This window comes from Loxodonta africana, chromosome 9, assembly GCF_030014295.1.
Source record: "Loxodonta africana isolate mLoxAfr1 chromosome 9, mLoxAfr1.hap2, whole genome shotgun sequence".
NCBI classification, from domain to species: Eukaryota; Metazoa; Chordata; class Mammalia; order Proboscidea; family Elephantidae; genus Loxodonta; species Loxodonta africana.
The window spans coordinates 76,677,874-76,701,898 of NC_087350.1; the positions used below are offsets into that span (position 1 = coordinate 76,677,874).

Genomic DNA, 24,025 nt, shown 5'->3' on the forward strand with positions numbered 1-24,025 from the left:
TATTAATCTCTGTAGTTTGAGCATCTAAAATAGTTTCTGGGAGAGAGAGATTGCTCATTAAAAGCTTACTGCATTGAGTTACTGGTAAGTTGGCCTGAATATAGAAACTCTCTCCCATTCTGCAAGTTTCCTATCCTTTACACTTAACCTGTCAATTAGAATTTGTGTGTTTGTGTGTGTGAGAGGGAGAGAGAGAAACTTTTCATTTTACTGATGAGAAAAATAGAATTAAAGCAACTTAACCAGCATCACACAGCTTAATGTGTAGTCAAGCCAGAATTAGAATCCAGATCTTCCCACCCAGATGCCTTTATAGACCTATTTGCTTCTCTTCTGTTCAGCAAGCATTTTGGGATTTGTACAGTTTTGTACTAGGCAAAACCAACTAATGGCAAAGCATTTCAGAGCCATAAAGCCATATTCCTACACTTCTGTCTGCTGAAATTCACAGCTAGACAGGGTGAAGTGAGCACAACAGGTTGTCAGTTCAAGCATGGACTGCATCTCCACACTGTCTTCTGGATCTTTCCTCCCACCTTTCACCCACAGAGAACATGATATTTTTGGTGTGGGCTCTCATTTCAAATCTTTCTGTTCTGTTCTGTGTTTAATTAGGCATTACAGTGTAGACAGACAATTGTCCTTAACTTTCACTGAATTTGGACCATAAAAATTGAGGTAATGCTCTCAAGCTTAGAGTCATTGGAAAGGAAAATTGATATTTGTATGATTGAACTGTGAACATCCATTATTCTGTGTGTTAAACAGATTAGCTTACTTTGAGGTAAATCTGACATCATTGCTAGTAATCAGGTTCTTTTTTTGTGGGAGCAGATAGCCCTAGTTTAGATGCCTTTTAATTCGTCAGAGAGATCTACAAAGTTAGTTGCTACTAAGGCAGGCTACATCTCAGGCATTGTGTATTCTTTCTGAATATTTTTTCCCTTCAGTATAGTTCATCACTTATAAAAAATGACATTATGGAACCCTTACTGATGATTTGTTCACATTTTTCTCTCTCTCTTTAGAGATTGTTGTAAGACAGACTGTGCTTTTGGTAACCCCTTATGTGCCAGTTAGGCCACAGAGATTTTTGACCTGAGAGAACCTTAAGAATCCTATAATCTGGAAAGAAAAACCTATTAGGCAGATTCTTCTTTGGTGAGATTTCGTATGGTGGCTTTTATTGTTCTTTATGTTGAAAATACACAGAACATATGCCCATCTCAACCATTTCTACATGTACAGCCAGTGACATTGATTACATTCTTTAAGTTGTACAACCATTTTCACTATCCTTCAAATCAAGGAGCCCTGGTGGTGCAGTGGTTAAAGCGCTCTTCTGCCAACTTAAAGGTAGGTGGTTCAAATGCATCGGCCGCTCAGAGAGAGAATGATGTGGCAGTCTGCTTCCGTACAGGTTACAGCTTTGGAAACCCTATGGGGCAGTTCTACTCTGTCCTGTAAGGTCACTTTGAGTCAAAATCTACTCGCCTCGATGGCAACAGGTTATATATATACCCATTGCCATTGAGTCAATTCCAACTCATAGCAACCCTACAGGACAGAGTAGAACTGCCCATAGGGTTTCCAGTGAGTACCTGGAAGATTTGAACTGCTGACCTTTTGATTAGCAGCAGAACTCTGTACCACTATGCCACTAGGGTTTCCATATATATGTATATAATTTATAGTATTAGGTTTTACATACAGGCCTATGATCCATTTGGAGTTAATTTTTTATATGTGGTAAAAGTTCATTCTTTGCAGTGGTTAAGAGCTCAGCTGCTCACCAAAAGTCGGCAGTTCAAATCCACCAGCTGCTGCTTGGAAACCCTATGGGGTAGTTCCACTGTGTCCTATAGGGTCACTACGAATTGAAAACGACTTGATGACAGTGGGTTTGTTTTTCTTTCTTTTTTTTAATCAAGCTATTCCAGCATCATTTGTTGAAAAGATTATCCTTTCTTCACCTACTGCCTTTGCGTGTTCTTCAAATTCAATTGACCAAATATGTGTAGGTTTATTTCTGGTCTCTATTCCATTTTGTTGATGTGTTTTGTCTGTCTTTACATCAAATCACACTCTTTAGATAACTGTAACTTTATACAGTTAAATCTTGAAGTTAGGTAATATAAATCTCCCAACTTTGTATTTTTTTTTTTAAAGTGTTTTGACTATTCTGCTTGCTTTGGGTTTCCCTATGATTTTTAGAAACAGCTTGTTAATTTCTAACAACAAAAAGCCTGCTGGGGTTTTAATTGGGATTGCTTTAAATCCTTCGACCAATTTGTGGAAAATAGTCATCTTAGTAATATCTTGAGTCTTCCAGTCTGTGAATGTTGTATATTTCCCCACTTATTTAGGCCTTCTTCAGTTTCCCTCACTGATGTTTTGTGGCTTTTAATCTATAGGTCTTTGTCAGATTTATCCCTAAGTGTTTCTTATTTTTGATGCCACTATAAATATTATTTTAATAACTTTTTATTTTGGAATAATTGTAGATATATAGAAAAGTTGCAAAGATAATACAGAGTTTCCTTTTGCCTCTTACCCTGTTTCCTCTAATGTTAACATCTTTCATTTGTTAAAACGTAGAAACTAACACTGAGTTTATCTGATATATTTTGTCAGGTCTTGCACATCTTTCGTGAGACTTACCTCTAAGTAGTATTTTTTCATGCTGTTGTAAGTGGCACTGATTTTTTTAATTTCAATTTTTGATTGTTCATTGCTGGTATATAGAAAATACAATTGATTTTTGTATATTGATCTTGTATGCTGCTCCTTATTAGTTCTTACAGTTTTTATGTAGATTTCATAGGATTTTCTAATTAAGTAATACGTTGTATGCACATAAAGACAGTTTTACTTCTTCCTTTCCAATGTGGATACCTTTTCTTTTTTGTGCCTTTTTACATTTGTTAGAACCTCTACTACAATGTTGAATAGAAGTTAATTTATGCAAAATGCTTAGAATAGTAATTAGTACATAATCAAAAAAAAAAACAGTGCATCAATTCCAAGTCATAGTGACCCTTATAGGACAGAGTAGAACTGCCCCATAAGTCCAAGGCTGTAATCTTTATGGAAGCAGACTGCACATTTTTCTCCCAAGGAGCAGCTGGTGGCTTCAAACTGCAGACTTTTTGGTTAGCAGCTGAGTGCTTAACCACTGTGCCACCAGGGCTCCTCAGTTGGGACATATAGTAAGTGCTTAATAAATCAAAGCTTATTATTAGTATTTTCCAGATTGTCCATTTTTACTCACCAGTGATTTTGTTATTTTTGTAGTTTTCTCATTAGAGGACTTCACCTCTTTTTTCTCTTGATTCTTCTAGCCTCAATTCTATATTCATGTGGTCTGTCTTAATTTCCTTATGGAATTTTTTCCAGCCAAATGTACCTGCTTGTTTCTTCAGGATTAGTTTTTGTCAGGCATAAAAAGCTTCCTAGCAAGAGTTGAAGTGGTCTCAGAATCAAGGTATCATCCTGCATACATATGTATCATTCTTATCAATCACCTGGGTAGTATTAAGACAGCCTGCTTTGTCCTGCTCTCTAGGATATTAGTCTGTCTGCTTTGCTTCTGATTCACTGCTTTACCCAGACCTTCTATTCAAAGTAAAAGTGTTATTTTTTGGAAAAGTTCCTGTAAAAAGTTTATAGTCGAATCACCTGGAAAAAACTACTGTTTATTGAGTGCTTACTTGGATTTAGACGTGCTTTTATTTGTGTTATTCTAGTTATCTTTATCACAGCCCCCTGATTTAGATAGTATTGTTCATTCAGTCAACAAGATTTTTTAGTGTCTAATTTATGTAATACACTGAGTTAGGTCCCAGAGATATAGCAGTGAACCAAACACACTCCGGAAAGCAGGAGAAATGAATACATACTTGCATGTTGTGATAACTGTTCTGAAGGGAAGATATCGGGTGCTATGAGATAATGTAAGTCTAACCTAATCTGAGGGGCGTTAGGGAAGCCCTGTCGAAGGAAATGATCCAAGACTTGAAGGAAGAGTTGTAATTCTTAAGGGACATTTGAAAAGGAGAATGTTTCAGGCGGAAGGAGCAGTAGGTGTGAAGTTTCTGAGGTAGGAAAGAACATTGGGCTTTGAGAGAGCTGGAGTATAGTATCATCATTTTATAGATGAAGACACTGGGGACTTAGAGAGGCTGAGTGACTTACCAAGGTTACATAGTAAATGAAAGGAGCCAGAACTGTAACCAAGGAGTATACAGCTTATACGAGCTAACTACTGTTTCGAAAGTCAAAATAATGTTATTTAAACAGGATTTTCTCATAAAAACTAAGAATTCACCCAGTTTTTGTATAAAAATAAAAATGCCTTGTTATGAATTATGGAGTAAATTTTGTTTAAATTGTGGCTAAATTTGTCTAAATTAAGGGACCAGCATATATACAATAAAAATATAATTACTCGAACGTGGTAGCATTGTTTCTACACTATCTGGCCCAGGCCTCTTCTAGGACAGAATCATTTTTTCTACTGCTGGATGCCAACTAACTGCTTACTAACTCACATGCAGTTGGGAAAACCCCTTAAAAATCACTGAACTTGATTCAGCACGCTCCATAAAAAGTCTCTAGGTGTGTGAGAAAAAGAAAAGTGATGAGATGTTGTGGAGTCTAGTGAGGGTATAGAAGTGTTTGTTATGTTACTTTTCATCTTCTCTGTAAGTTTGAAATGTTTCAAAATAGAAAATTGATGTTAAAAAAAAAGTCACTGAACCTGTGGTTTGTCATTGACTAAGAAAAAAAAATGGGAGGGGCATTGCTGCCTTAGGGTTTTTGAGAAAATGTGTATGGAAGAAGCTAGAAATCTGGATTGTGCAGGTGTACTGTGATACTGTTAATTGTGCTTTCTGTTTATCTTTACTGTAATAAATGACGTTGGGCACAATCATTGAATTCAAAAAGCATTTTCTTGAATAGATTTTAACTGACCTTTCGAGGAATACCTAGAGCCACGTGATGGCTTTTGGGAACTGACCCACAGTTCTCTGTGTGATGGTCTTGAGTTTTTCATTGAAAACCTCTAATGAGCTGGCCTTGCCGTGGGACATCATGTTGTTGGCCATAAAGCTGCCTTTTGTAGGTTGCCACCTCTTGGGTGTTAGTATCTCTGATATACCACCAACTGTTCCGGAAAGTAGATGTGCGTTTTGTGAATATTCTACAAGCAGCATTTATCCCAATAATGCAAAGATGGGTTAATATTAGGAAGTATAAGAAATCTCATCAATATCTAAAAAAAGAAAAATCAACTTTTCAATAGATGCAGAAAGACTTGATAAAATCCAACACAGAAAGAAATTAATGTGGCAAAATGTATGAACCAACTTTGCTCATGTTGGATTTTTTATCCTTTCATGACTATTATTTCAAAATGCATTGCAAGCTCAAATTGAGGTGTGACATGTGTCTGAATTTGGTTCTGAAACCTGACTGTCTTAGCCACAGATCTTGTATATTGTCTTGCTTTGGGGATTTTTGTCAATGCTGTGTTAAATTTTTTTTTTCTTTAGCTGCCCTGTTTGAAATTGAGGATGATGAGAGACCAAAGTTGAGAAACAAACAACATAATAGTGTAACAATATAAAAATGTAGTGGCACTATTCATAAAACATTCCAAGTGAGTATTTTCGAAGTAGCCCGTTTGAGAGGCAGTATACCTATGCATTGCTTAGCACAAGTTGTGAATTCTTCATTGGGAGTTCTGCTCCAAGCCGGTTTACTCGTCAGTCATGAAAACCCATCTTATTACATAGACATAGAAGACCCTTCTTTGGTTTGCTGCCTATAGTTCCTTCTCTGTTTCACCAGCAGCATCCTGTGGAGTGTTTTCTGCTCCACATTTACCTCACTTCTTCATATGCCTTTTCCAGACTTTCTTTGCTAAAAGGTGTAGCTAAATAGGCTGAAAACTGGGGAACTGGAGAAGGATATAGCAGTGGAGAAGGATATAGCAGATTTATTTTACCCATTAGCCCTTCTAGCCCTTCTACTTCTGTGTATGAGCCATAAGGAGCAGCCTTGGCTCCTACGTCCTCTAGCCCATCCCCCTGAAAAAATTTGGAAACTGTAGAAAGAATTTTGAACTCAGATGGAGACCTAAGTGTCATCAGGGAGCTCCCAACTGTTTTTTAAGTTCAATTATATTCTTGAAATTCTGTGCTAAAGCTTGTAGCTTGAACAGCCATCGCCTAGTAGTAAAATTTAATTCCTCCCCAAGCCCTAAATTCTCCATATGCTGTATTTAATGTAGGAAACAGACAAGGTAGAAGGAGAACAGGAAGAGGAAAAGGAAGTCAGGGGAATTAGAAAAGAGAATCTAGAGCAGAACCTTGAGGAACAGCCCCCTCTTACCACCTAGCGAACCAAACCAAACCCATCGCCATCAAGTCGATTCCGACTCATAGCGACACTGCAGGACAGAGTAGAACTGCCCCATAGAGTTTCCAAGGAGCACCTGCTGACCTTTTGGTTTACAGCTGTAGCTCTTAACCACTACACCACCAGGGTTTCCAACCTAGAGGCAGTTGATATTCCTGTGATAGTCATAGAGTGGGTATCCTCGCTCATCATGCAAGAGAAGTGGGATGCTGAGTTTCATTTTTGTCATAGATCTGATAGTAACCTTCTTTCTTAGCTTTTCCCATCTGGAGGGCCCATAAAAGGAAACCCCACATCTCTGGTGAAAGATGCCTTTATTGTTGACTTATTTATAGAGGATAATAAGAGTCTATTGGTTTAATAAGAGTCTGTGCTAACGGAAATCCAAATTGGTACATCTTTTGGTCCCAATTCTTAAGGCTCTTAATATATTAAGAACCTTAAGAATTTCATCTAAGATTCTAACTTGTGGAAACAAGAGTAGCAGCAGCAGCAGTAGCAATATTAACATTGATAATAATGATAAAATGTAACCTCTATAACAGCAGGGACCTCATCTCCTTACCCTTCTATCCCTGGCACTGAATGGTGCATAGCTTAATAATTGTTGAATAGGTAGATGGATAACAAATAATAGCCAGCATTTATGAAGCGTTTGTTTTGTAGGTACTATAATTTAAGTACTTTTATGAGTATTTCCCAACAATTCAAGAAGGTAGATTCTGCCATATTTCATCAAATCTAATCTATCATCGATTATAAGGCAAACTTTCATTTACACCCAAAAAAACTGAGAAAAAATTGAATTATGGCACAATATTTTCTTATCAGAATGTTTTATACCTGGTATAAGAACTATTTTAGACTTACTTAGATATAGGTTTTTTTTTTTATCATTAATGGGTGTACCTAAATTAATTTGTCCAAGTAATCCTGAAACAACTTCACATTCAGAGCCTGAGTCTTGCGCATCACCCAACTCTAAGTAATAGATTTTTGTGTTTTTCTATACAATATAGATCTCTGTGCCATTAAGAGTGTTGGTAATGGTCATGATTAAAAAAATTGAGAGTTACATTTCCGTTTCTGGTATTTTCTTTGAAGCTGCTTTTACCTATTCTGCAAGTATCAATGCTGGCGCTTTCCTATTTGACTAACCTCAGTTTATCTCAATTGAAACATGTCACTGATAGTTCAGTGTCTTTTATTCAACTCAGCAAGGTATAAACCAAAATGTTAATAGTGGTTTTCCCTAATGGTGGTTAAATTGCAAATTGTCCTTGTTTTTGTAATTATTTTTTTTCAAAAATTTCTACACACACACATACACACAATTAAAACATGCCCTTGCTTCAGTTGTAGATGGTGATCTCATTTTATCACATCTTCTGCATTTACCTCCTTTGGGGAATTCGGGAGTAGAATTCTTCACTCTCCCTGGGGATCATGGGCCTTAGAAAGTACCATCAATCTGCCCCTGATAGGACCAGGCTCTCTACTGACCTCCAGTGGCGTTAGGCTGTATGGCACCCAGTAAGATGCATTCATACAATTACTTGGTCAGAGCTGAGCTTTCAGACTTCCACTAGTATTTTTAGGAAAGTACTTTGTAATTGTCCTTGGATTAGATAACACATGCGCCCACATACTGAGTTACTCTTACTGACCTACCCTCCAACGCAACTTTAACGGCCCTTTTTGGACACTGGGAAGTTTTTGAAAGAGCTGTACATAAACGATGTGGTAAGAAAAAAGAACAAGAAAATACAAAGAATTTATGTGCATAGAATGGATTTTGAATGAACAGCTTTAGCCTGAGTCCTGACTTAGCTTCTAGGCTTTGTTAGTAATTTTTCTGTTTAGGGTTTTCTTTTGTTGCTGTTGTGTTTTTGTTTTTTGGTTTTGCTTTGGGGTTTTTCCCCCATGGTGGGGGCATGGTTTGGGGATGAAAAAATGTACATAGGCAGCAGTGGCCTTATTCTGGAAACAGAACAGTAAGACCTTCCTGTTGAAATCATCTACCTCATTGTACTGTCTCACATGGAGAGTTATAGCAGGGAGGGACATTGCTGAGACAAGAGCAGGAGGCAGTTTCCCCATTTGGAACCCTGCTGGGCATTAGGCAGGCTGGCAGGCAGGCGGAGCCCATCAAGGAAAAGTAAGTGACCACTGGAGCAAAAGCACATGATAATTTTCCAATCAACAAGCTATTAACCTCTGAAATTTGTAATTCCTCTGACATCCATTTTAACCTTTGATCCCTCCAGTTAATAAAAAAATAACAAAAACGTTTATTATAACCCTTAAGTCGTTCTTTTTTATGTTGTCAAAATGTCACATTGTAATTATCTTAATCACTTTTGGCCAAAGCTCATAAAAAGTCACCTTTATGTCTGAGATTACTGATCAGTGTAATTTTAAGGTTTTTGCTTTTTTATAATTAAAGGCCACCTCATTATGTAGCATACCTGCTGCCATGATATTTTTTGAGAATGAGGCAAACAAGTGTCTATTCCCCTAATAGTCTTCAGCTGGTAGTTAATCTTTTTTTTTTTTAATCCATAACCAGAATTTTATGGCATCCTAAGGGTTGTGATGTTTAAATTCATTCACCAGAAACAAAACAAAACAAAACCTGTTGTGCCATTGAATCAATTCCGACTCACGGTGAGCCCATGTGTTATAGAGTAGAACTGCTCCATAGGGTTTTCTTAGCTGCACTCTTTACAGAAGTAGGTTGCTAGACCTTTCTTTGCAGCACTACTGCCAACCTTTACGTTAGTAGATGAGCACAAACGGTTTGTGCCACCCGGGGACCTTTAATTCATTCATAGATTAGTCTTATTTCTTCTGGGGCTATTGCAGTAGCATCTGTTAATGGTCTCCTTAGTTCTCTACACTGCCAGGTGAATATTTTAAAGGCTCAGATTGGCTCCTCATTGGCTGATTACTACATACAGGATAAACTTCAGCCTCCATTAACTTAGCACTTAAAACCCTCTGGAGTCTGTCTTGGAGTCCTGGTGGCACAGTGGTTAAGAGCTTGGCTGCTAACCAAAAGCTCAGCAGTTCAAATTTACCAGCTGCTCCTTGGAAAGCCTGTGGGAGCAGTTCTTTTCTGTCCTGTAGGATCACCATGAGTTGGAATCGACTTGCCAGCAATGGGTTTGGTTTTTGGCTTTGGAGCCTGTCTCAAGGAGCCTTGGTGGCACAGTAGTTAAAGCACTTGGCTGCTAACTGGAAAATCAGTAGTTCGAACCCACCAACTGTTCTGAGGGAAAAAGATTTACAGTCTTGGAAACCCTATGGGGCAGTTCTGGCAGACTCTGTCCTGTAGGGTCACTATGAGTTGGAATTGACTCAACAGCAGTGGGTTTGGTTTTGGGAGTCTGTCTCCAACCTTACTAATTCACTCCTAGTTTATGCATCTTTGCCTCCAGCACACTGTTTTCTCATTATGCCCACTAATCACCAAGTTTAGAAAGTTAAAAGCATCGTATTGTCTCTGGCAGTGCCTTTTGCTGTCCATTTTCATACCACTCCTTAGGCCCCAAATGGAAATGGATGTGTCCTATTAGACTAATTCCTCTCCTTCTAGGTTCATCTCATATCCTTTTGGCTAAATCTTTTTGGAGATTAAAAAAAATTCTTTGGCTTTCTGCTGGCCAATTAGGTACCACCTAGGCTAGTTTAGCCTTATTAACATTGAATGTGGTTGTAAATTGGACCTAGTAGGAATATTTTCCCTTCATGGGGCTTCATATTATCAAATTTTATTTTTATTACAATTTTATTTTTCCAATATGATAGGCAGAATGTTATCAGGTAGTTTTAATTTGTAACTTCTTGATTACAACAGAGTATTTTTTACATGTTTATTGGCCATCTGTGTTTCTTCCATGACTTGACTGATATCTTAGCCCACCTATCTTTCTGGTTGTCCTTTTCTTATTGATTAGTCATTCTTTATACATTCTGGGTATTAATCATTTGCTTCAAGTATATATCAGAAACGTCTTTTTTCTAGTTTGTCTTGCAGCTTTGTGGTATTTGTCGATGTCTAGATACTTACCAGCCTATGCAGTGTCAAAATCTGGCAAATGTCTTGGATGTGTGTTTGATGCTGATACAGGCCCTTTCCACAGCAGACATTGTCTCCTATGCACCAAAAGTCATAGGATATTTTACTCTGTCTTTCTGGCTCAGCTCCCCCCTCTCCCCTAGATTCCTATGCTACCCCAGCACTCAGTAAATATCCTGTGGGCACCCAGTAAATGTATGCTTTGTGTTTGGGGGCCCTCCAGGTTTCAGTCCACAATACTAGCCCAGGTGGCTATGAAAAGCTTCACTGATTTATTTTTCTCTGCCTATGCCAGACGTAATTCACAGGCCTAAGTCTACAGAAATCACAGATTTAAATTTCCAAAAGGAATTAAGTAGGAAACCCCTAGGAAAGAAAATGGCCAGTGATGTTTGTTCACCTAGGAAGGGACCTTCCTTTTCTGGAATTTCAGTTCATTTAGTCTTCATTGCTTTCGTGGTCTCTGATATCTTTTCGTTTTTTTAATTGGTGTTGCCTAGTTGTTGCAGCAGGAGCTATAGATTTCTGCTACCTACTACATCCTACTCAAAAGTGGAAATACTTTTATAGATACCCTCTTGGGTTTTTTGTGAGCATAATAAGATCTGCAAATACTGATGTTTTTATTTCTTACTAAAACCAAACCAACCCACTGCTGTCGAGTCGATTCCAACTCATAGCTACCCTAGAGAACAGAGTAGAACTGCCCCATAGTTTCCAAGGAGCACCTGATGGATTCGAACTGCTGACCTTTTGTTTAGCAGCCATTGCACTTAACCACTACGCCACCAGGGTTTCCTAATTTCTTCCTATCCAGTGTATATATACTCTCTTTCTTGTCTTATGACACTGTCGGAATGGGTAATGGAAATATCGTACTGTCTTATTACACTCCAGTACAGAATTGAATGGAAGTGGTGATAGCAGGCATCTTTATTTCTTTCTTGATCTCAGCAGAAAGCTCTTAGTGTTTCACCATCAAGTTTTTTGGTATTTGTTTACTTAGATATCGTTTATCAGATTAAGGAAATTCTCTTCTATTCTTAGTTTGCTAAGAGTTTTAAACTGTGAATGGTTGTTGAATTATATCAAGTTTTTTCCTGCTTCTTTTAAGAGGTAGGATTTTTCTCTTTTAATATCATGAGTTACTTTGACATTATTTTTCAACTATTAATCTATCTTCAAATGACTCTCAAATATTAATGTAATCTGCAATTCTGGACTAAACCCAGCGTAATTGTGATATGTTATCCTTTGTATATAATGCTAAGTTCATTTTGTTAATATCTTCAAGCTTTGCATTTATATTCTAAAATGAAATTAATGCATACTTTTAATTTCCCTGTCTGATTTGGTAACAAGATTATGTTGACCTTATATAAGTAGTCAAGAAATGATCCATCTTTTTATATTGTCGGAAATAATTCGCATACACTTGGCATTACTGTTTCCTAAAATGTTTGGTAGAATTTGTTGGTAAAGCTGTCTACGCATGGGATTTTTTTTTTTTACTTGAATTTTTAAAAAATTAATTTATTTATTGTGCTTTAAGTGAAAGTTTACAAATCAAGTCAGTCTCCAATGTAAAAAGCTATACACACTTTGTTATGTACTTCTAGCTGCTCTCCTAATAAGACAGCACATTCCTGCTGTCTACCCTGTATTCCCCGTGTCCATTCAACCAGCTCCCATCCCCCCTCTTCCTTCTCATCTCGCCTCAAGACAGGAGTTGCTCACATAGTCTCATGTGTCTACTTGAGCCAAGAAGCTCACTCCTCACCAGTGTCATTATCTGTCTTATAGTACAGTCCAATCCCTGTCTGGAGAGTTGGCTTTGGGAATGGTTCCAATCGGGCTAACAAAGGGTCCGGGGAACATGACCTCCAGGGTCCCTCTAGTCTCAGTCAGACCATTAAGCCAGGTCTTCTTATGAGAATTTGAAATCTGCATCCCACTGTTCTGCTCCATCAGGGATTCTCTGTTGTGTTCCTTGTCCGGGCGGTGATCGATGGTAGCCAGGCACCACCTAGTTCTTCCAGTCTCAGGCTGTTAAAGTCTCTGGTTTATGTGGCCCTTTCTATCTTTTGGGCTCATCTTTACCATATGTCTTTGGTGTTCTTCATTCTCCTTTGCTCCAGGTGGGTCGAGACCAATTGATGCATGTTAGATGGCCACTTGCTAGTGTTTAAGATGGCATGGGATTTTTTTTATGGGAAGGCTTTGAGGTATGGATTCCGTTTCTTTAATAATTTTAGGACCGTTTCTGTTTTTTTTTTTTAGTGTCTGTTTTGCTCAGCTGTGTTTTCATAGGAATTTGTCCATTTTATCTGAATCTCCAAACTTGGTGGCATTAAGTTACTGATCATATTCTCTTGTCATCTAAATTAAAGACTCTTGCTACATTCCTGAAATTACTTATTTGTATTCTTTCTCTCTTTTTTTTTTTTCCTTGATTCATCTCTCCAGGGGTTTATCAATTTTATTAGCCTTTGCAAAGAACTAGATTTTGGCTTTGTTCATCTTTTCTATTGTATATTTATTTTGTTTCATTAATTTCAGTTTTTATTTCTCTCATTCACTTTTTTCTTCTTTGTGTTTAATTTGTTGTTGTTTTTATAATTTCTTAAGATGAATGCTTAGTTCCTTGATTTTCAGCCTTCTTCCTCCACCCCCCCCCCGCCCACATATCCATTTTAAGGGTATAAATTTCATTCTAAGTATAGCTTTGGCTACATGCTATAAGTTCTCATATGTATTTTCATTATCATTTAGTTAAAAATATTTTCTAATTTCCTTTTGTCATTGCTTCTTTGATCCATGGGTATATTGAAGTTTATTCATTCTCATTATGATTTGGATCTTTTGAAAATTGTTGAGGCTTTTTTTGTGGTTCATCATTTTTTTTTTATGCCACACATATGCCTGCAAAGAACACGTACACTGGGTTTTAGGGCCTAGGGTCACTTGGAATTGACTCGTCGATGAGTTTGGATTTGTTTTATCCTGAGTGAAGGAAAGCCCTAGTGCTGTAGTAGTTAAGTGTTCAGCTACTAAGGTTGGTGGTTTGAACTCACCAGTCGCTCTGCAGGGGGAAGATGTGGCAGTTTGCTTGGAAACCCTATGGGGCAGTTCTACTCTGTCCTCTAGCGTTGCTGTGAGTCAGAGCTGACTTGATGGCAGTGGGTCTGGTTTGGTTTCTGGTTATATGTAAGGAGGAGTCATGGTGGCACAGTGGTTAAGAGCTTGGCTGTTAACCAAAAGATTGGCAGTTCAAACTTAGCAGCCACTCCTTGGAAATCCTCTGGGACAGTTCTCTTCTGTCCTATAGAGTTGCTTTGAGTTGGAATTGACGGCAACGGATTTGGTTTTTTTTGTTGTTGTTATATGTATGGAGTCCTAGTGGTGCAGTGGTTAAGCGCTTAGCTGCTAACCAAAAAGCCAACAGTTCAAACCCACCAGCTGCTCCGAGGGAGAAAGACATGGCAGTCTGCTTCTGTAAAGATAACATTTGAAAATGGAAACCCTATGGGTCTCCTTTGTCCTATAGGGTCAGTATGAGTCAGAATTGACTTGCCAGCAATGGGTTATCATGTATGTGTTAATTAGATCAAGTCTCTTGGTTGTGTTGTTCAGATTCTCTATATTTTTACTGATTTTGTTTGTCATATCAGTTACCGAAAGAGGTTCGTTAATAATCTCCCATCATGATTGTAGATTTACTTGTCTTTATAGTTTTCTTATTTTTTACTTTATATATTGCTAGGCTGTTATTTGATGCATGCAAATTCAAAATTGTTATATCTTCTTGGGGATTGAACTTTTTATTATTATGAAGGGTCCCTCTTAATCTCTAGTAATCTGTTTTGCCTTTACATCTACTTACTTGTTATTAAGTAACTATACAAGATTACTTTTGATCAGTTTTTTGTAGTATATTTTTTTCCCCATTATTTTATTTTCAAGCTTTCTGCATCAATTATGTTTTAGGTGTGTCTTTTGTAAGTAGCATGTAGTTAGATTTTACTTTTGCACCTTTGCCAAAAATCACTTCTGCTTTTATGTGTGGGTCAAATTCTGAACTATTTTATTTTGTTGATCTGTTTGTTTATCTTTATGCCAATTCCATACTGCCTAGATTATTGTAAGTTTATAGTGAGCACTGAAGCCCAGTAGTGTAAGAATTCTGTTTATGAGGTACCTTGATCTATAATTTTCTTTTCTTATAATGTCTTTGCCGGTTTTGGTATCAGCATAATACTAGCCTCATAGAATGAGTTAGGAAGTATTACCTTCTCTTCAATTTTCTGGAAAAGTTTGTGTAGAAATGGTATAATTTCTTCCTTAAATATTTCGTAGCATTTACCAGTGAAGCTATCAGTGAACAGAGCTTAGAATATGTATTTTTGAAAGAGAAAAACACATCACGAGTTTATGCTGAAACAATCCAAGAGAAATATAGGATTTTTACATCATTTCCTTAACTTTATATTTGTATCTTTTTTCTCTTATGCTGAAGATCTTGATTCTTATTGGCATTACCATAATTACCCATGTGCTGTATCTATAATAAGTGCATGTGTGTGTGTAATTTCAAAGTAGCAATGCCAGTTTTTTTTTTTTTTTTTTCAGAACAACAATAAGCCAACTAAATGGCTCATGATTTTTTTTGTGGTTCTTTTTATCCTTAGAATTACTCTCACTCAGGACGTTCAGTCAAAATACTGTGTTTCAAAGTTTTAAACCTCTCTTCATGTCTTTTCTGCTGCTAGTTTTATAGATAGGTTCATGTATTTTGATTTTATTTATTTTTTTAATTTTTATTGTGCTTTAAGTGAAAGTTTACAAATCAAGTCAGTCTTTCACACAAAAACTTATATACACCTTGCTACATACTCCCAGTTGCTCTCCCCATAATGAGACAACCCCGCTCCCTCCCTCCACTCTCTCTTTTCGTGTCCATTTCGCCAGCTTCTAACCCCCTCTACCCTCTCATCTCCCCTCCAGACAGGACATGCCAATATAGCCTCAAGTGTTCACCTGATCCAAGAAGCTCAGTCCTCACCAGCATCCCTCTCCAACCCATTGTCCAGTCCAATCCATGTCTGAAGAGTTGGCCTTGGGAATGGTTCCTGTCCTGAGCCAACAGAAGGTCTGGGGGCCATGACCGCTGGGGTCCTTCTAGTCTCAGTCAGACCATTAAGTCTGGTCTTTTTATGAGAATTTGGGGTCTGCATCCCACTGCTCTCCTGCTCCCTCAGGGGTTCTATGTTGCATTCCCTGTCAGGGCAGTCATCGGTTGTAGCTGGGCACCATCTAGGTCTTCTGGTCTTAGGCTGATGAAGTCTCTGGTTTATGTGGCCCTTTCTGTCTCTTGGGCTCATAATTACCTTGGGTCCATGGTGTTCTTCATTCTCCTTTGATCCAGGTAGGTTGAGACCCATTGACGCGTCTTAGCTGGCCGCTTGCTAGCGATTAAGACCCCAGATGCCCCTCTCCAAGGTGGGATGCAGAATGTTTTCTTAATAGATTTTATTATGCCAGTTGACTTAGATGTCCCCTCAAACCATGGTCCCCAAACCCCTGCCCCTGCTATGCTGGCCTTCAAAGCATTCAGTTTATTCTGGAAACTTCTTTGCTTTTCATTTAGTCCAGTTGTGCTGACCTCGCCTATATTGTCTTTCTTGTCACCTGAAGTAGTTCTTATCTACTGTCTAATTAGTGAATGCCCCTCTCCCACCCCCCTTCCCTCCCCCCTCTCGTAACCATCAAAGAATATTTTCTTCTCTGTTTAAACTATTTCTTGAGTTCTTATAATAGTGGGCTTATACAGTATTTGTCCTTTTGCAACTGACTGATTTCACTCAGCATAATGCCTTCTAGATTCCTCCATGTTATGAGATGTTTCATAGATTCATCACTGTTCTTCATTGATGGGTAGTATTCCATTGTGTGAATATACCATGATTTATTTATCCATTCATCCGTTGATGTGATTTTCTTTTTTTATTGTGGTAAGTATATATATCACAAGACATTTGCCATTTTAGCTTTTTATTTTTGAACCTAATTTTGTTTTTAATTCTAAAAATTTCCGTGATTCCAAAGTCAAAACTATAAAACAAGGTATATGGTTTTTTTGCCACCATTTTAGAATTCTCCCATTTTAGAACTGTGATAAAAAAGCAAAAAAAAATATTTTAAGACATTTCAGTGCTACCTGAGGTCCTCTTCATTCTAAACATTCAGGGCATCTTTTATCGGTCTCATACATCTGACTAGCATTCCATTTGAGCCTTTCCAGTGTCTGGAAGACATTGATTTCTAGTTCTCACCTCTTGGAAATAACACCAGTAAAATTTAAAGGCATTTCCATTCTGATCGAGTCTACATTTTAGTTATTGTGATTCTTAAAAAATTAGATTAGCATACATTTTGATATAGTTTGTTATTTTGCGACTATAAACACTAATTTTAAAGATGAGTGTTTTTTTTTTTTTTTTTTTTAATCTCCACTGCAAGAAAATATACCCGTAAGTCATAATAAAGGATATGTTTTAGTGTATACAGCTGCGTTTGGGTCTTTGCTGTATCATCTTAAACAAAATTTGCTTATTTGGGGTTATAAATTCTTCTTCCACTAGCAGAGAATCTAATGTTAGTTTTTAGTATTGGAGAGCTATTTTGATTTTCTTGTATTAATGCTCCTAGTATTTATAAAGTGACTTTAATGACTCTGTTTTAAAAATAGGAATTTTGGCATCCTGATTCTTGTCTGGAATGCATCTATAATAATAATTACAAATATTTACCAAAAACCCTCTGTGCCGTGCATTTGTATTATCCCATTTATTCCTTAAAACAACCCAATGTGGTAGAAATTACTATCCCTATTTAACAGATGAGGAACTAGGGCAGAGAGTTTAAGCAATTTATCCAAGTTTACGCAGCCAGTAAATAGCAAATTTGGGATTTAATCCCAAGCATTTTGTGTCCAAGCTTGGCTTCTTAACCATTGTAAACTCAAGTCATGATTAATTTTTTATCACTGAAAGAGAATAACACGAACCAAAAAGTTTTCGATGATTAATTGTAAGATTTTTGAGTATTGGGCTAATAGGCTCACCCTGACCAAATATAATGGTAAGATTAAAAAATTTTTTTCATTATTTTAGCCGATATAGCCCAGAGATATAGGATAAGCAAATACCCAACCCTCAAATTGTTTCGTAATGGAATGATGATGAAGAGAGAATACAGAGGTCAGCGATCAGTGAAAGCACTTGCAGATTACATCAGGCAACAAAAAAGTGACCCAGTGCAAGAACTTCATAACTTAGAAGAAATCACCACTCTTGATGTAAGTTGTTAACTTTCGCTGGATCAAATGAACATTGCCTGTTTAGTTGAAGTAAACAAATTCTTATGCAAACAAGGAATTTGGACATTCTCTTATAGTTCATTGTAATAAATTTGACATACACATTCTTAGTAAATTGAATTTTTCTTGAATTAATTCTCAAGGGAAATGCTAATATTTTACCAAACTCCTGGATAAAATGTGGAACATACAGTGAAAGTTGCACTAATTTGAATTGAGGACAAAAGGAAGCCTAAATTATAAAGAAATAGAAGTTAAGGTCAAGCATAGGCAGCCTAATTTCCACGTTTTCCTTAGTAAGGGCCCTGAGGAGACCTGCTATAATCACTCCTGTATCAGCTCTTTATATATGTTTTAGTGTCCTCTAAAAGCACCAAATTTTTTTTTTTTTAAAAGCACCAGCCTTTCAGTTAGTACTTGAGCGCTACTGTTTGTGCCACCCAGGGACTGACTTTGTCCTCTAAAACAGCCTGTCCTGATAATGCGCTTAACAAACCTCTTTATTTGTATGCTAAGTAGTGTTTAAAAAAATAACAAACACTAGCAAAAACAAAAACGATTGAGCTCAGGTTTATCTAGATTGTCACTGTTAGGTCAGGGGTTTGATTTTACCCTACTTAAAAGCTTATTATAGCTGGCTACTGTTTCATGGATCAGAGACAAAGGTTTTTATTACTCACATCTCAAGTCACCTTATTTAGGAAAAGACTGTCACTGGTAAAATAGTTATCTTATTTCTTGATACTTTAAAATAAAATGCTAGAAGGAAATGTTTATATTTGATTATAGTTAAGATGGTCTTCAACCCAATGTAATTTTTAATATTTTTCCAATAAATGTTAAAAGCCAAATATGCTTTTATAGTCATACTTCATTTGGAGATAGGTGAACAATAGCCGAAGCTGCATAGGTACCAGAATAAGGGGTAAATGAAAATGAATGCTTATAGAACTATGTATGTTTGCAAAATAATTACATTCTTTATTTTACAGCGCAGCAAAATAAATATCGTTGGATATTTTGAGCAAAAGGATTCAGACAAGTATAGAATTTTTGAAAGAGTAGCAAGTATTTTGCACGATGACTGTGCCTTCTTTTCTGCATTTGGGTAAGTGTTTTCATTGAGACTATGTTAGTAGGTCAGCTTGGCTGCCATGCTAAATTCATGTTACATTTGGTCATTTGCTGAAGATGACCTCTCCAAAAATTATGTCGTTTTTCTTAAAGTTACTAATCAGTGTTTATTACCCATTTCTGCCCTCTTTTGAAGGGTTTTAAAGTCTCCGTTAAGAGGAAAAGAATGGACAAGTTAGCAATTAACTCACTTACACATTTGCACAACTCATTTACTAACACTTACCCTGTGGCAGGCAGAATGCTAACCTGTGGGGTTACCAGTTGAGAGGACACATTCTCTTTCTCATTAAGAAACATGAGCTTTATTGTTTTCATTCATCTCCAGCTCTCCACCACCTTTTCTTCCCTGCCTCAGAGGAACACTTCTCCTTTCCAGGGCCAGCCCCTTCACTCATGTCCTTGCAAGTGTCCCCTCAAATTCTTCTAGGGCTTTGATTCATCTGTTGCTCCTGCCAACCCTTTTCATGAACCGCTTTTCTTGTCCTAAAATGTCAATTTCCTGTCCTTCCCCTCTATCTTTTGAACTGTAATCTCATACCTTTCTTTTCATTTCAGATTTTTTTCAAAGATTAGTTTATGCTTGACGACCTTCATTTTCTCAAATTCTAATCAGTAAAAAACCTTAACCTCTTAGAAGCTGACTTTCAGTGACCTTCATCACTAAAATGAAACTTCTAATGCACAGTCACGAAGTGACTTCTTAGTTACGAAATTCAGGGCCCTTTTCTCAGTCTTAACCCTCCTCAGTTTCTCTGAAGGACGTGCCACTCGACTTTCCTTTTTCTGCTCCATCCAAGCTTGCTTTATGTGGACTCTCCCTGGTTTGGTCCTTACCCTTCTGACTTCTCTGGCTTTGCTTACTTCCTATTTTTACTTCCTCTCTTAAAATGAAATCATTCTTGTGGTTCTGTCCTTGACCCTCTCTTCTCATTGGAGGTTATCTCAGCCATCCTTTGACTTCATGCAGTATGATTTCTCCTTTTTTTCTTTTCCATTTTGTGACTTTTGACCTTTATCCTTGTTTTAATGCTTCTGTGGATTTTGTATGCATGTGTATTTCATTGTAGACATTATTGGTGTCTTTTGAAGGTCAATATGTAAAGTAAATAATGGGAGAAATGTCCCCCAATATTTTTCATGTTATTGCTTCTCAGCCATGCTGGGCACATTGCTATTCCTCAGAGCCTGAAGGCACACACTGCTGCAGCAGAGCTTTTGCCCTTACTGTCCTCCCTGTGTGGAAGTGCTTCTCCCAGATACCTTACAGAAGGACCATCCCTCATAACCTTACATAAAGTAGGACTACCACCTCCCACTTGTCATTCTTTATCCCCTTATTCCACTTATTTTTCATCATGGCATGTTTTACCACCCAAGATATATATATCTGCTTATTTCTCTGTCTTTCCCCACCAAAATGTAGAGCGAGGGCTTTGTCAGTTTTGTTTTGCTGTATACCCAGTGCCAAGACTATATCTGGAACAAAGGAAGCAAATAGTAAATATTTATTGAGTTAATTCATGGAGCGTATTCTTCCTTTCTGTCAGCAGACTAGGTTAGCGTCTCCTTCCCCATCACCTGCAGCACTCGAGTCAGAAACTGGAGATAAGTCAGGATTCAATTAATCCAAAAATAGTTTGGAGAGAAAGTTACCTATGTGACTTAGAATTTGTTGTAGAATTCACTCACCAAGTGCTTATTGAGCACATATTATATACCATATCCTGTGCTAGGCACAGGAAACAACCATGGAAACAAAAAATTGCTTATTTTTGGAACTATATTCTAGTGATGATGTTATTTCAGTTCATCTATTTTTAAAATAAATTTTGGTTTTTTAAAAAGTAGAAAATTCATGGTTGAGTCTGTCTTATGAATAAATAACATGTACATCTATCTGGAGCCCTGGTGCGCAGTGGTTAAGAGATCAGCTGTTAACCAAAAGGTCAGCAGTTTGAATCCACCAGCCATTCCTTGGAAAACCTACGGGCAGTTCTACTCTGTCCTGTAGGGTGACTATGAGTCGGAGTTGACTCGACGGCAATGGGTTAGTTTATATATGTGTATGTACACGTATACGTACATATATATATATATATATATATATATGCCCACATATATTTTCTTTTTATGTAACCAACTCAATGATCCTGATGCCCAGTTTCTTGGAAAACAGTCTGGGGTCAAAAACAGCTTTTTAGTGCAAAAACGGCCAATCGAAACTTATAAAAAAAAACTAACTAAAATTTCCTTTGAAAGATCTGTCAGGTATTAAATTTTTTCTTTAAATATGTACTTTTCTTGGTATTGCATAGTCTTATAAATGGGAAAGATGATGGACAAGTATATATTTCAAGTCCTGAGAATTTATCATTTGCAAAATACCTAGCCAAAAATCTGCTTCATTGCTGGTTTGACAGAGACTGGAGAAACCCTAAGAGTATAGGCCCCAGACACCCTTTAACTCAATACTGAAGTCACTCCTGAGGTTCATCCTTCAGTCAAAGATTAGGTAGGTCTGTAAGACAAACAATAACACACGTGAGGAACATGCTTCATAGTTCAATCATATATATGAAACTAAACGGGCACACCAGACCAAAAGCAAAGATGAGAAGGCAGGAAGGGAGAGGAAAATTGGATGAATGGAAACAGAGAACGCAAGGTAGAGAAGGGGAGAGTCTTGACACATTGCAGGATTGACAACCAATGTCACAAAACAATTTGTGTATTTTTTAATGAGAAACTAATTTGGTCTGTATAAACACCTAAAGCACAATTTAAAAAAAAAAAAAAAATTTTTTTTTTTTTGCAAAAATCTGCATCCAGGTGTGTTACTGCTCTTATTTTCCTTAAAAAGTATCATTATTATTTCTCTCTTCGTTTTAGGTCTGTTTCAAAACCAGAAAGATATAGTGGAGACAGCATAATCTACAAACCTCCAGTGGTAAGTTGGTATTTCTTTGCATGTAATTTTATATATAATTTAAGTGAATGTATAGTAAATTCATAGTTTTAGACATGTTAATGTTCACAGAATCATTAAATTTTAGAGTGGAAAAGAACCTCAAGGCATCATCTTGTCTAGTCCAAACCTTTAAAGATGGGGACACAGAGGCAGTTAGTGACAGAATGAGATTAGAGATCTTTTGGCTCCCGGGCCTTTTCCAGCGTTTTGTTTTGCATTCAGTCTGGAGGCTAAATTAAAAAAATTTTTTTTCTTTTTTTACTCCTAGCTGTATTGTACTAGGCCAGCTCCCAAATCATCCAGGATATAAATTTACCTGGTACATATCAGGTATTAAGAAGCAAGTAGGTCGTTTTTAACCCTTGGACTAAGAAGTTAGGTGTGTTTAAACTTAGAAGCAGCTAGTTAATCCCAGACTATGGTAGCCACAACTAAGAGGCAAATTACAATATTTGTCATCCTGAATTGATTTAGAGATCTGTCATTGCGTTTTTTTCATACACCCATAAATAGAAATCTATAGATTTTAATTCATGGTTTTTATTTTACTATTTACAGGTTTTTGACACACTGAAGGTTTTATTTTTATGTAGTAAAATGTATCCGTTTTTTGTTTAGGAAGCTTATTTCCTGTGTTGCATTCAGCAGATTTTTTTAATAGTAGCTTTTTTTTTTTTTTTTTACATGGTATCGTCATCTCTTGTTAGGTGATGTTGAGTCAAGTTTTGACTCTTAATGACCCCATGTGAGAAAGTAGAACTGCCCCGTAAAGTTTTCTAGGCTGTAATCTTTTCAGGAGCAGATTGCTAGGTCTTTCTCCTGAGGAGCTGATGGTCGAGTTCAAACTGCCAACCTTTTGGTCAGCAGCCAAAATCTCTAGATTATCAGAATCTAGTGTAGCGTCTCATAATGTAGTGTAGTCGTTCAGAGCACCAGCTCTGGAGTCAGACTGTCTGGGTTTGAATGTCGAACCTGTGACCTAACTAGGTGTGAATAACTCTGGAAATAGAAAAAAATTCCTTAGCTTTTCCGTGCTTCAGCTTCTTCATTAGTAAAAGTAGGAATGGTGACAATAATTGTACCTCCCTCGTAGGAATGTTGTGAGGATTGAGTCAACACATATGAAGTGCTGACAATAGTGCTTGGACCCAGTAAGTACTGGCTGTTAGCTATTATTTTTATTATCATTTTAGACACTTAATAACTGTCAGTTTTGAGTGAATGTAGAAACAGATATTATAGGTAATTAAATAATAGAAATGGAAACCCTGGTGGCGTAGTGGTTAAGTGCCATGGCTGCTAACCAAAAGGTGGACAGTTCAAATCCACCAGCTACTCCTTGGAAGCTCTATGGGCCAGTTCTACCCTGTCCTATAGGATTGCTATGAGTCGAAGTCGACTTGACAGCAACGGGGATTTTTTTTTTTTTTTTATTAATAGTGGAATTAGATATGCCTTAAATTTATATGCATCTTGTATTTTTCAAGCTTTTTCGCTGGAAGTCTCCCAGGTTTTCTTCTAACATTTTCAACTCTAAGGAATAGCTCAATTAATTCAGTTGAATAATTCTTTCCACTCTGTCTGCCTGCCTTTGGTGAAAATATTGATAAACAGTTAATTGACCTTAATCCAAGGAAAAGCAGAAGGCTTAAACATCACACGTTGGGTAATCAGGTCCTTGATAATCACAGAATTTTCAGCTCTTCACCAGCTACAGCTGTTTTTCTCAGAAGTTCTGAAATTCCTGTTTTATGTTTCTTTTATGTCCTCTGTAGATTTTCTGAGTCCATAGGTGGATTTAAGGATGCATTTTTTGCTAACACAGATTAGATTTGTTTAAGTTTTTTGTTTGTTTCTGTTTTTATAACAGCTTTCTGCTCCAGATATGGTATACTTGGGATCTATGACAAATTTTGACCTGACTTTCAATTGGATTCAAGATAAATGTGTTCCTCTTGTCCGAGAAATAACATTTGAAAATGGAGAGGTATGGGCTTTCTAATATGTATTGTCGTTTTTAATTCAGATTTCTAAAAGA

At 37.1% G+C, this 24,025-nt stretch overlaps 1 protein-coding gene across 5 annotated transcripts in view; it reads left to right on the forward strand.

The window, feature by feature from the left end:
- The window catches only part of ERP44 (endoplasmic reticulum protein 44), a 93,129-nt gene that overhangs the window by 41,842 nt on the left and 27,262 nt on the right, over positions 1-24,025 (forward strand). For all 5 annotated transcript variants that reach the window (XM_010587799.3, XM_023545101.2, XM_023545100.2 and 2 more), the window contains 4 exons: positions 17,677-17,861; positions 18,875-18,990; positions 21,909-21,966; positions 23,858-23,974. In XM_010587799.3, the coding sequence (XP_010586101.1) occupies positions 17,677-17,861; positions 18,875-18,990; positions 21,909-21,966; positions 23,858-23,974 (476 nt within the window). The remainder of the gene's footprint in view (positions 1-17,676; positions 17,862-18,874; positions 18,991-21,908; positions 21,967-23,857; positions 23,975-24,025) is intronic.